General features: G+C 39.0%; 1 protein-coding gene across 1 annotated transcript in view; it reads left to right on the top strand.

Annotated features, from left to right (window-relative positions):
- The window catches only part of LOC134821703 (uncharacterized), a 27928-nt gene extending 14485 nt beyond the window's left edge, over nucleotides 1–13443 (top strand). Inside the window, exons 5-11 of the mRNA XM_063832430.1 lie at nucleotides 4298–4444; nucleotides 4719–4868; nucleotides 5397–5557; nucleotides 5807–5874; nucleotides 11780–11931; nucleotides 12213–12272; nucleotides 12459–13443. Of these exons, the coding sequence (XP_063688500.1) occupies nucleotides 4298–4444; nucleotides 4719–4868; nucleotides 5397–5557; nucleotides 5807–5874; nucleotides 11780–11931; nucleotides 12213–12272; nucleotides 12459–12546 (826 nt within the window). The 3' untranslated portion in view covers nucleotides 12547–13443. The remainder of the gene's footprint in view (nucleotides 1–4297; nucleotides 4445–4718; nucleotides 4869–5396; nucleotides 5558–5806; nucleotides 5875–11779; nucleotides 11932–12212; nucleotides 12273–12458) is intronic.
- Nucleotides 13444–13518: the final 75 nt, after the last annotated feature.

Below are 13518 nucleotides of genomic sequence, written 5' to 3'. Positions count from 1 at the left end.
GGCAATTGATCGGTGTAGTTGGTGTTGTACACACTGCACTGATAATGATATCACGTTGAACGTGTAATGTAAATATAGTGTGGATACATGCGAATATATATTCTAAATAACTGATTTATATAGATCAGTTGAACTCATAACACTCTAACCGTGTACAAACACTTGAGGGTACCTCAGAAACTTGAGGCGACCTCAATTCAGTTTACTACACTTCACTTCTCTTCTTTTACTTATTGTTGGAGAGATGGTTTCTTTACATCTATGAAGTCTGCCATTAGACGCTATTTTTCGAAAAGGAGCAAGACAGAGAATGCTGTACAGACGGATAGAGTGACCTTGGCAGACCGGGAGACTCAAACATCAAGAAATTCCACCTGTTCAGAAAACTCCACTTTGGTTGAATCAATAAAGTCAAGTACACAGTATTTTACTGCGAAAGAAGATGAGGATTATTTGAATATTGGAACAGTTGGTGCTGCCATTGACCAGTCAGGACTGGGGTTTGGAACACTGCTGTTCGTGTTGTCCCCTTGTTTGTTCATCATCTTTGAAGGAGTTGAACTCGCCATACAATCAGTTGTGAGTAATATAGTCACGTGCCACTGGGAGCTGGACCAACATCAGCTGTTCCTCATTGAGTTCGGGGTTGTTTTAGGACTATTCTGCGGTTCCACTGTCTGTTCACCTTTAAGTGACAAGTATGGGAGACGGAAAGTGATAATGGCCATGGTGTCAGGATTGCTGGTGTCCGGGATACTCACAGGATTCTCCACAGGATTCCCAATGTACCTTATCCTCCAGATGACGACAGGGTTCTTCATAGGGGGAGGTATGGCACCAGTTATAGCGTTGTTAGTAGAAGTGGTCCCCAGTCGCTGGAAGGTTTCAGTACTGGCACTTAGAGCAGCAGTAAGAGCATCAGGGATAGCGTTCGCGGTGCTGATGTCCTGGCTGCTGAATGAGAGTATGGGGTGGAGAGCTATCATCCTGGCTGTTAATGTGGTTCACGTTCCTGCTCTGTTGTTCTTATGTTTGAGTGATGATAACCCACGATATAGCATCGCTGCGGGGAAGAAGAAGGAAGCAAGGAGGGCACTGGAACAAATACAATCGTTGAACGAATGCAAATGTTGTTCTTCCTGTTGTGTTTCCTGTTGCGGTGATGGAAAAGAAGAAGAGGAAAAAGAAGCCGGTAAAAGTGATTCCACAGGAATAGCCCCAGAGCCGGCTATAACTGGAGAGGGAACGACAGAGAGGAGAGGGACGAGAGATTCACCTAATCCGGACTACAACTTGGTGCCCATGACCCAGGACGAGGAAAATACGGGCAATAACCCTCACGGTTCAATTGGATGCGCTTGCAGGCTGTCCGGTTACAACCTCCCAATAGCGGATATGATGCTTCTAGCTACGTACGGGTTTGTCGTTCAAGCTTTGTACTACGGATATACCTTCTATGAATCAAGCTTGTTAGAAGATGAATACTGTATCCGGCCCCATGGATTTTTAGTACCCACGCAACCCTGCATAGTGGATTCCGACAAACTATTTCACCAAGCCATGACAACGCTGATCAGCCCAGTTGGAGCCATCCTGGCTGCTGTCTCCGCTATATGGATAGGACGGAAAGAGACTGGCTATATAATCGCATTCCTGCTCATATCCTTCAACTTCTACTTTTACAACTGCCCCAGTTCCACGCCCACTTCTAAGATGGCTTTCCAATGCATTATAACGTTTGTGGGGATATTAAAGTGTGGAGCTGACCTCCTCCCATATCTGGTTGCTACTGAGTACTTCCCTACTGCCATCAGGGGACTGGGTCTGTCAGCCTGTATCACGGGCTCCAAGTTTGGAGCAGCTGTTAGTATTATTGTGTGTCAGTATGGGTATAATAATCACCCTTTCTGGGTGGCGGGGTATTTGCACGTGTTGAGTGTGCTGATGTTGGTTGTGGTGTTTGTTTCCAGGGAGACCAAAGGATATGTAAGTCGCACTACCAAGTAACGCCATAAAACTTTCACGTGACGTCATCACACTATCACGTGATGGTGTGATGACATCACGTGAGGTGCTAATTTTGGTTTTGGTGTTTGTTTCCAAGGGAAACCAAAGGGTTTTTAAGTCGCCTTAATTTGTGAAATTGTTCTTGATATTGCCAAATATCAAGAATGGGTCTGAACGGAAAGATTGAACTGGAAATATTATTATGCGCACTTCTTTAGGTACTAAACCAAGGAACCTTTTGTTATATATTCTTATCTAGAGTTGATACGATTTGTAGGCTGATGAAGTTGTATTATCTATTCATTTTGGCTGGGTGGCTCAGTTGGTAAATCTTCCTGCGAGGTAACAGGTTCGATTCCCAGCTGAGCTACCAGCCATGGGGTGAGCGTCGTTGACGCTCAGCTAAGGATTCCGAGTGGTCTATGCCGCCGGTCCAATTAGCTAAATACTCGAAAAACCGGGTGTGAGGGTTAAATGAGGAGCTGCCCATTGCAGTGAAGTCTCGGGTGAAGGAAGTATGGTACACACTACCATACCGTCAATGGCCAATTAATGTATAATTGAATCCTTCGGCTTCCTGTAATTGGCTGGTTAACCTTGTAAAACGATTTGGCTGTTGGAATGTCCGAAGTAAAATAAGTGTTAGATAAGTTTTTAGATACATTGTTAGTAGTGTAAATTCTGATTTTTAATTTGTCTCAAAATTGTTTAGGCGCAAAGTTACAGTACCTTACTCGGGAATATTATAGCGGGTTAATTTATGACTGGGAAAATTAATGACCGGGAAAAATATGGCGGAATTTCCAAAACCAACCAAGCATCAAAATGTATTACTATAAGTTTACCTTACTCGGGAATCTTATAGCGGGTTAATTTATGACTTGGAAAATTAATGACCGGGGAAAATATGGCGGAATTTTCCAAAACCCACCACTTTATCCCAGTCATAATATTCCCGAGTAAGGTAGTTGTGTAAGGCCTTGGCTTAAAAGGCCAAAGTAAAGCCTTTGGCCTGGCAGAACTGTAAACTTTTCTAAACACTAAATAAGTTAACTTCATACAAATATTTGTTCATAAAATCTGAACTGTTTAAAAAACTAAAAAAGTCCATAATCTTGGTATTTCAACACTAAGTCTCGCTTGAATGACTTAAATGTACATCTTTGTTGGGTATTTTTATTGTCGAAGCGTGCAATAAATGTTAGAATTTATTTATTTATTTATTAAGTTCTAATTTAACATTGTAGAAAACTAAATTGTAACTTGTCTTAATTTCTAATAAGTTCTAATTTCGGATTACATAAAGCTAAATTGTAACTACCTTACTCGGGATTATTATAACCGGGATAAAGTGGTGGGTTTTGGAAGATTCCGCCATATTTGTCCCGGTCAAAAATTTTACCAGTCATAAAAAAACCCGCCGACTCAGATTATGGGGTTCCAAGGGGGTGGTGATCATCATATTTTACCTGAAGTCTCATATGTGCTAGAGAAGACTTTTGAAGCAGAGGATGGAGGGCTGTAACTTTATTGGCTGTTGCTACCATAATTTCGTTATAAAAATCACAATTTGGTTATAGAAATCAGATTTCAGGGTGGACCGTGATTCTCACTTTTCTTGCCCATGAAGTGAGTAAACTGTGCCACTATTTCGTGGTCCACGGTGAATTGATTACTGGAGCAGTTGAAGATGCAAAGCCAAGACGTTTCCCAATACCAAGCGGTGGGCAGGAAATTAAGCTCCGGCTGACCTTCAGAGCAGTAGCCCCATTAGCGGACAAAATGAAAGTCTTGTTAAGACAACAATACAACTTCGAATTTGACGGTCAGCAGCAGGGGGATATCAATAATGATAATGGAGGGGACATTAGCGATAATGAGAATGAGAATACGCTTTAATGAAGATTTGACTTATTATTGCTATAGATTTATTTTCCTTTAAATACTAGAGACGTGTCTTTTTTTCTATTTCTGAGTAATATCAGTAACTGTAAATTGAAATAACTTCTTTAACAAGTAACAAAAACAGAAATTTCGGTTGAAAATTTGTTGACCTCTGAAAAAAAACTTGAAAGGTCGGCCACCGGTAAATACATGACCGGGATAATTTGGCGGGTTTTGGGAAAGTCCGCCATATTTTTCCCGGTTATTAATTTTCCCAGTCATAAATTAACCCGCTATAATATTCCCGAGTAAGGTAATTACAAATAAGTCCTAATTTCTAATAAGTTCAAATTTTAGGTTGAAGAAAACTAAATTTTAACTTATTTCTAATAAGTTATAATTTCAGATTGCTACTGCTCCCTGGCTGGATTATGTTAAACTTGTTAAGGACTCTGAAAAGTCTCGCAATTTTCAGTTTGATGGCAGACTTCGCTACTCTCTTCGCTTACGTGGTGGTCTTTTGGTTCGACTTCGAACATTTCGATAATATCGAGTGAGTACTTCGGTTTTTTATAAGAATTATAACAGATTGTTATTAATATTATCTATTAATAGTATTAAACTGATCATCTTATTATCAGTTTAAAACAACCTGCCTTACAAATGAACTACTTAACTTATTAGCTAGCTAGCATAATATTATGCTAAACTTTACAACCCTTTACCCCAGGAAAGGATTACGAAAATAATATACTATTAACTTATCATCCAATAATTTAATTAAGCAAATTATACAATTAATTAATTGTAACTAAGTTAAACCCCAGGAAAGGACTACGAGAAGAGTCGCTAGTAAACCTACCTTTCTTTCTGGGTATAAGCATGTACTGTTTTGAAGGAGCAGGAATGATTTTAGCTTTAGAAACTTCAGTAGCTCAGAACCTGCGGAAGAGCTTTAAAAAAATATTCGCTAAAGCGTGAGTTTTTATTTAATTATTTATGACCATGGTGTAAGGTGTTGTTACTATGGTAACATTACTTTATAATATGCTTATAATCTGTATCTCAAACTATTAGTAATAGCAAAGAGTGAGTTTTTATCTAAAGGGTGCGGTAATCTCTGTCACATGACCTTGAATCAGACTGTCACATGACGTCATCGCACTTTCACATGGCACTGTCACGTGACGTCATCACACTGTCACGTGATGTAACCACACTGTCACGTGATGTAACCACACTGTCACGTGATGTAACCACACTGTCACATGATGTAACCACACTGTCACGTGACGTCATCACACTGTCACGTGATGTAACCACACTGTCACGTGACGTCATCACACTGTCACGTGATGTAACCACACTGTCACGTGATGTAACCACACTGTCACGTGATGTAACCACACTGTCACATGATGTAACCACACTGTCACATGACGTAACCACACTGTCACGTGACGTAACCACACTGTCACGTGACATAACACTGTATTCCTCTGCAGGCTAACACTGCTGGTGATCCTGTACATAACATTTGGTGTCTGCGGTTACATGTCCTTTGGTCACACTACCATGCAGATTATCACACTTAATCTCCCTGATGGGATTGTTCCTAATATTGTCAGACTTTGTCTGTCTTTCAGTCTCTTCTTCACTTATCCAAGTATTACAATTATTGAATAAATTTATATAATATGATGTGATATAATATGTTATTTTTGGTACCACCTTTTGAAGCACTATAAAACTAAAAATTTATTCGTTTCTGTATAAAACTCTAATTGAGTACAGGAAAATAATGTACGGTAAAATGTTTTGAAATCGCTACGGTAAAATAAACTGAAAGTACGATGTATGCATTATAATTCAATGTAATATGAATCATGATAAGTAAGTAAAACCTCTTTTTCAGTAATGATGTTTCCAGTGGTAAAACTGTTAGATAAAAAGTTTAGAAGCACTGACAATCTCCACAAATCTGTAAGTTTTTTACACTAAAGTAATGATCTAGTTACAATGCACTGTGTGATGACGTCACGTGACAGTCGTTATTGTTATTTATTATGTCCGATATTAATTAATCATAGCACGAAATATACAGATTAAAAACAATTTCTTTACTGCTAAGTCTAGGTAATAAACACAAATCTAATCAATTCTCATTAAGCAGAAAATCAACTCATTTTAACTTTATTTGAACTTTTTCAGAATATGATGAGACTCTCCCTAGTACTGACTACCTACTTTTTCAGAACATGATGAGAGTCTCCCTAGTACTGACTACCTACTTTTTCAGAACATGATGAGAGTCTCCCTAGTACTGACTACCTAATTTTTCATAACATGATGAGAGTCTCCCTAGTACTGACTACCTACTTTTTCAGAACATGATGAGAGTCTCCCTAGTACTGACTACCTACTTTTTCAGAACATGATGAGAGTCTCCCTAGTACTGACTACCTACTTTTTCAGAACATGATGAGAGTCTCCCTAGTGCTGACTACCTACTTTTTCAGAATATGATGAGAGTGTCCCTAGTACTGACTACCTACTTTTTCAGAACATGATGAGAGTATCCCTAGTACTGACTACCTACTTTTTCAGAACATGATGAGAGTCTCCCTAGTACTGACTACCTACTTTTTCAGAACATGATGAGAGTCTCCCTAGTACTGACTACCTACTTTTTCAGAACATGATGAGAGTCTCCCTAGTACTGACTACCTACTTTTTCAGAACATGATGAGAGTCTCCCTAGTACTGACTACCTACTTTTTCAGAACATGATGAGAGTCTCCCTAGTACTGACTACCTACTTTTTCAGAACATGATGAGAGTCTCCCTAGTACTGACTACCTACTTTTTCAGAACATGATGAGAGTCTCCCTAGTACTGACTACCTACTTTTTCAGAACATGATGAGAGTCTCCCTAGTACTGATTACCTACTTTTTCAGAACATGATGAGAGTCTCCCTAGTACTGACTACCTACTTTTTCAGAACATGATGAGACTCTCCCTAGTACTGACTACCTACTTTTTCAGAACATGATGAGAGTCTCCCTAGTACTGACTACCTACTTTTTCAGAACATGATGAGAGTCTCCCTAGTACTGACTACCTACTTTTTCAGAACATGATGAGAGTCTCCTTAGTACTGACTACCTACTTTTTCAGAACATGATGAGAGTCTCCCTAGTACTGACTACCTACTTTTTCAGAACATGATGAGAGTCTCCCTAGTACTGACTACCTACTTTTTCAGAACATGATGAGAGTCTCCCTAGTACTGACTACCTACTTTTTCAGAACATGATGAGAGTCTCCTTAGTACTGACTACCTACTTTTTCAGAACATGATGAGAGTCTCCCTAGTACTGACTACCTACTTTTTCAGAACATGATGAGAGTCTCCCTAGTACTGACTACCTACTTTTTCAGAACATGATGAGAGTCTCCCTAGTACTGACTACCTACTTTTGCAGAACATGATGAGAGTCTCCCTAGTACTGACTACCTACTTTTTCAGAACATGATGAGAGTCTCCCTAGTACTGACTACCTACTTTTTCAGAACATGATGAGAGTCTCCCTAGTACTGACTACCTACTTTTTCAGAACATGATGAGAGTCTCCCTAGTACTGACTACCTACTTTTTCAGAATATGATGAGAGTATCCCTAGTACTGACTACCTACTTTTTCAGAACATGATGAGAGTCTCCCTAGTACTGACTACCTACTTTTTCAGAATATGATGAGAGTGTCCCTAGTGCTGACTATCTACTTTTTCAGAACATGATGAGAGTCTCCCTAGTACTGACTACCTACTTTTTTCAGAATATGATGAGAGTCTCACTAGTACTGATTACCTACTTTTTCAGAACATGATGAGAGTATCCCTAGTACTGACTACCTACTTTTTCAGAACATGATGAGAGTCTCCCTAGTACTGACTACCTACTTTTTCAGAACATGATGAGAGTCTCCCTAGTACTGATTACCTACTTTTTCAGAATATGATGACAGTCTCCCTAGTACTGACTACCTACTTTTTCAGAACATGATGAGACTCTCCCTAGTGCTGACTACCTACTTTTTCAGAACATGATGAGAGTCTCCCTAGTACTGACTACCTACTTTTTCAGAACATGATGAGAGTCTCCCTAGTACTGATTACCTACTTTTTCAGAACATGATGAGAGTATCCCTAGTACTGACTACCTACTTTTTCAGAACATGATGAGAGTCTCCCTAGTACGTACTACCTACTTTTTCAGAATATGATGAGAGTGTCCCTAGTACTGACTACCTACTTTTTCAGAATATGATGAGAGTGTCCCTAGTACTGACTACCTACTTTTTCAGAACATGATGAGAGTCTCCCTAGTACTGACTACCTACTTTTTCAGAATATGATGAGAGTGTCCCTAGTACTGACTACCTACTTTTTCAGAATATGATGAGAGTGTCCCTAGTACTGACTACCTACTTTTTCAGAACATGATGAGAGTATCCCTAGTACTGACTACCTACTTTTTCAGAATATGATGAGAGTCTCCCTAGTACTGACTACCTACTTTTTCAGAACATGATGAGAGTATCCCTAGTACTGACTACCTACTTTTTCAGAATATGATGAGAGTCTCCCTAGTACTGACTACCTACTTTTTCAGAACATGATGAGAGTCTCCCTAGTACTGACTACCTACTTTTTCAGAACATGATGAGACTCTCCCTAGTACTGACTACCTAATTTTTCAGAACATGATGAGAGTCTCCCTAGTACTGACTACCTACTTTTTCAGAACATGATGAGAGTCTCCCTAGTACTGACTACCTACTTTTTCAGAACATGATGAGACTCTCCCTAGTACTGACTACCTACTTTTTCAGAACATGATGAGAGTCTCCCTAGTACTGACTACCTACTTTTTCAGAACATGATGAGAGTCTCCCTAGTACTGACTACCTACTTTTTCAGAACATGATGAGACTCTCCCTAGTACTGACTACCTACTTTTTCAGAACATGATGAGAGTCTCCCTAGTGCTGACTACCTACTTTTTCAGAACATGATGAGAGTCTCCCTAGTACTGACTACCTACTTTTTCAGAACATGATGAGAGTCTCCCTAGTACTGACTACCTACTTTTTCAGAACATGATGAGAGTATCCCTAGTACTGACTACCTACTTTTTCAGAACATGATGAGAGTCTCCCTAGTGCTGACTACCTACTTTTTCAGAACATGATGAGACTCTCCCTAGTACTGACTACCTACTTTTTCAGAACATGATGAGAGTCTCCCTAGTACTGACTACCTACTTTTTCAGAACATGATGAGAGTCTCCCTAGTACTGACTACCTACTTTTTCAGAACATGATGAGAGTCTCCCTAGTACTGACTACCTACTTTTTCAGAACATGATGAGAGTCTCCCTAGTACTGACTACCTACTTTTTCAGAACATGATGAGAGTCTCCCTAGTACTGACTACCTACTTTTTCAGAACATGATGAGACTCTCCCTAGTACTGACTACCTACTTTTTCAGAATATGATGACAGTCTCCCTAGTACTGACTACCTACTTTTTCAGAACATGATGAGAGTCTCCCTAGTACTGACTACCTACTTTTTCAGAACATGATGAGAGTCTCCCTAGTACTGACTACCTACTTTTTCAGAATATGACGAGAGTCTCCCTAGTACTGACTACCTACTTTTTCAGAACATGATGAGAGTCTCCCTAGTACTGACTACCTACTTTTTCAGAACATGATGAGAGTCTCCCTAGTACTGACTACCTACTTTTTCAGAACATGATGAGAGTCTCCCTAGTACTGACTACCTACTTTTTCAGAACATGATGAGAGTCTCCCTAGTACTGACTACCTACTTTTTCAGAACATGATGAGAGTCTCCCTAGTGCTGACTACCTACTTTTTCAGAACATGATGAGAGTCTCCCTAGTACTGACTACCTACTTTTTCAGAACATGATGAGAGTCTCCCTAGTACTGACTACCTACTTTTTCAGAACATGATGAGAGTCTCCCTAGTACTGACTACCTACTTTTTCAGAACATGATGAGAGTCTCCCTAGTACTGACTACCTACTTTTTCAGAACATGATGAGACTCTCCCTAGTACTGACTACCTACTTTTTCAGAATATGATGACAGTCTCCCTAGTACTGACTACCTACTTTTTCAGAACATGATGGAAGTGAGATATGGAACACGACTCAAGTGCAGACAAGAAGATTAGAGTCTTTCCATCAGTACTGCTTACGCAGAATCCTGAGAGTGAGGTGGTTCCATCGAGTAAGAAATGAAGATGTTTTAAGAAGGGCTTCAATAACTGCTCTTACTGACATAATAGCAACAAAACGGCTACGTTGGTTTGGACATGTCAGTAGAATGCCTGAAGATCGGTTACCTAACTATCTACTTGAATGGAAACCCAAACATGGGAAACGATCAAGAGGCAGGCCTAGGAAGAGCTTAAATGATGTATTTATTGAAGATGCTGAGCAGAGATTGGATCGTAATGGACTCACGATTGATTGTATGAGAAGATTGGCTGCAGATCGAAAAGGATGGAGAAATATTACCCGCCGAAGTTGTATAATACAAAGTAATGACGCAGATGACGCAGACTAATCCTTTTGGATGGAGATCTCGCCATGTAACATGTATGTATGATGAGAGTCTCCCTAGTACTGACTACCTACTTTTTCAGAACATGATGAGAGTCTCCCTAGTACTGACTACCTACTTTTTCAGAATATGACGAGAGTCTCCCTAGTACTGACTACCTACTTTTTCAGAACATGATGAGAGTCTCCCTAGTACTGACTACCTACTTTTTCAGAACATGATGAGAGTCTCCCTAGTACTGACTACCTACTTTTTCAGAACATGATGAGAGTCTCCCTAGTACTGACAACCTACTTTTTCAGAACATGATGAGAGTCTCCCTAGTACTGACTACCTACTTTTTCAGAACATGATGAGAGTCTCCCTAGTACTGACTACCTACTTTTTCAGAACATGATGAGAGTCTCCCTAGTACTGACTACCTACTTTTTCAGAACATGATGAGAGTCTCCCTAGTACTGACTACCTACTTTTTCAGAACATGATGAGAGTCTCCCTAGTACTGACTACCTACTTTTTCAGAACATGATGAGAGTCTCCCTAGTACTGACTACCTACTTTTTCAGAACATGATGAGAGTCTCCCTAGTACTGACTACCTACTTTTTCAGAACATGATGAGAGTCTCCCTAGTACTGACTACCTACTTTTTCAGAACATGATGAGAGTCTCCCTAGTACTGACTACCTACTTTTTCAGAACATGATGAGAGTCTCCCTAGTACTGACTACTTACTTTTTCAGAACATGATGAGAGTCTCCCTAGTACTGACTACCTACTTTTTCAGAACATGATGAGAGTCTCCCTAGTACTGACTACCTACTTTTTCAGAACATGATGAGAGTCTCCCTAGTACTGACTACCTACTTTTTCAGAACATGATGAGACTCTCCCTAGTACTGACTACCTACTTTTTCAGAACATGATGAGAGTCTCCCTAGTACTGACTACCTACTTTTTCAGAACATGATGAGAGTCTCCCTAGTACTGACTACCTACTTTTTCAGAACATGATGAGAGTCTCCCTAGTACTGACTACCTACTTTTTCAGAACATGATGAGAGTCTCCCTAGTACTGACTACCTACTTTTTCAGAACATGATGAGAGTCTCCCTAGTACTGACTACCTACTTTTTCAGAACATGATGAGAGTCTCCCTAGTACTGACTACCTACTTTTTCAGAACATGATGAGAGTCGCCCTAGTACTGACTACCTACTTTTTCAGAACATGATGAGAGTCTCCCTGGTACTGACTACCTACGTGGTAATAGCGATAGTCCCCAACTTCTCCATACTGATGGCGTTTGTGGGTGCTACTTGCTGTACCCTACTGGGTTTCATACTTCCTGCTCTCTTCCACCTCAAGATATTCAAAGAGTAAGTCATTAGTTATTAGAGTGAGCTGTTATTTGTTATTTAAGAAAAAATGTATTAGTTTTATAGTAATCAATTGTGATTCGCTCAAGAGAGCGAAAAACGAAACATAATATTATTGTATCTTAAAATAAGGTTCAGTTTACCAGTGCTTTATAATTAATTATATGTTATAAATAATTATAAAGCACTGGTCAACTGAACCTTATTTTAAAACATATGTACAAACTGAAGAATATTGACAAATTAATTAGTTATTAATAATTAATTAATTCTTTTAACAGGTCCCTAACTCAAAAAGAAAAGATTTGGGATATTATAATATTAACTATCGGAATTATAGGGTGAGCAAAAGTATATTTTATCAGTATGAAAGTATGAAAAATATTATACCGCCAGAATTTTTTCCTGATCCCACATATTGATCACGGAATTAACACTATTTAACTCACGTTGAAGTGAGTGACACAATTAACAAAGCAATTTAATATTTGATTACCCAGTTATTTGATTTATCACACTTACTGCAGGGGTATCGTCTGCACGCTAGACGCGTTACAGCGTATGTTTGCTGGAGAAATAGTTGTTGAAGACCCTTCAAGCACGCAAGGATTTTAGGCACGTGACGTCATCACACTGTCACGTGACGTCATCACACTGTCACGTGACGTCATCACACTGCCACGTGACGTCATCACACTGCCACGTGATTTCATCACACTGCCACGTGATGTCATCACACTGCCACGTGACGTCATCACACTGTCACGTTCCGCAAAAGTTTTCAACATTTTCCCGAACTGCAGATAATTAGTTTGACAATGGTTCATTTGTTCTTTTTTGGCAATTTTTACCAAAGAATCCAATGTTTAAAAGATATTCTAGAGCTGTTATTAATAGAGAATGTGTAGTAACCTTCCTTAAAAAGTTTGTCTCATCCAAAAATATTGATAATTTACTAATTTGTGGGCTGAAATCTATCAAATTGGTGCGTATGCCCAAATATGGTCTTGTTTTTTAATATAAAACTTTCTTTATATGTTCAAGAGACTAGTAGCTACAAATATAGCACCCAAAGCATGGTTTTGGACATCTTAAGATGATTAGGCATAATTGAGCCTGAATTTGACCAAATATGGGCTTGGCATAATTATTTCTAATTCGTTGTGTTCTGCAATTTTCTGTGTATGCGATGACGGACGTATAATTTTGTTCTTAATTTAAATTTGGGTATTACTATTAACTATTTATTGTAGTATTTTATTAGAATGATATTTGACTTCCGTATAGCTAATTTTTTCCGCTGTTCCATTTCAAATAAGCTGCTAATACCGCATGACGATGCACTTAACCAATTTTAATTGATAGTATAGTTTACTTATGTCTGACTAGATTGAGATGCTTACCATATTTGAATTGATTAAAAGTTTGTTATGTATCGCAGTGTAACACAACTATGCAAATTGTTCATTGACATTCATTTGTTATGACCTCCATTACCTAATTTTTCCTACAGATTTTAGAGTGTAATTGTCTACAGTGGTTACTAAATGAAATGGTTACTAAATTGATTACTGAAATGGCCATGGT

Source organism: Bolinopsis microptera, chromosome 10 (assembly GCF_026151205.1).
Source record: "Bolinopsis microptera isolate Bmic1 chromosome 10, MBARI_Bmic_1.0, whole genome shotgun sequence".
Taxonomy (NCBI): Eukaryota; Metazoa; Ctenophora; class Tentaculata; order Lobata; family Bolinopsidae; genus Bolinopsis; species Bolinopsis microptera.
This window is presented reverse-complemented; position numbering and strand designations above follow the sequence as displayed.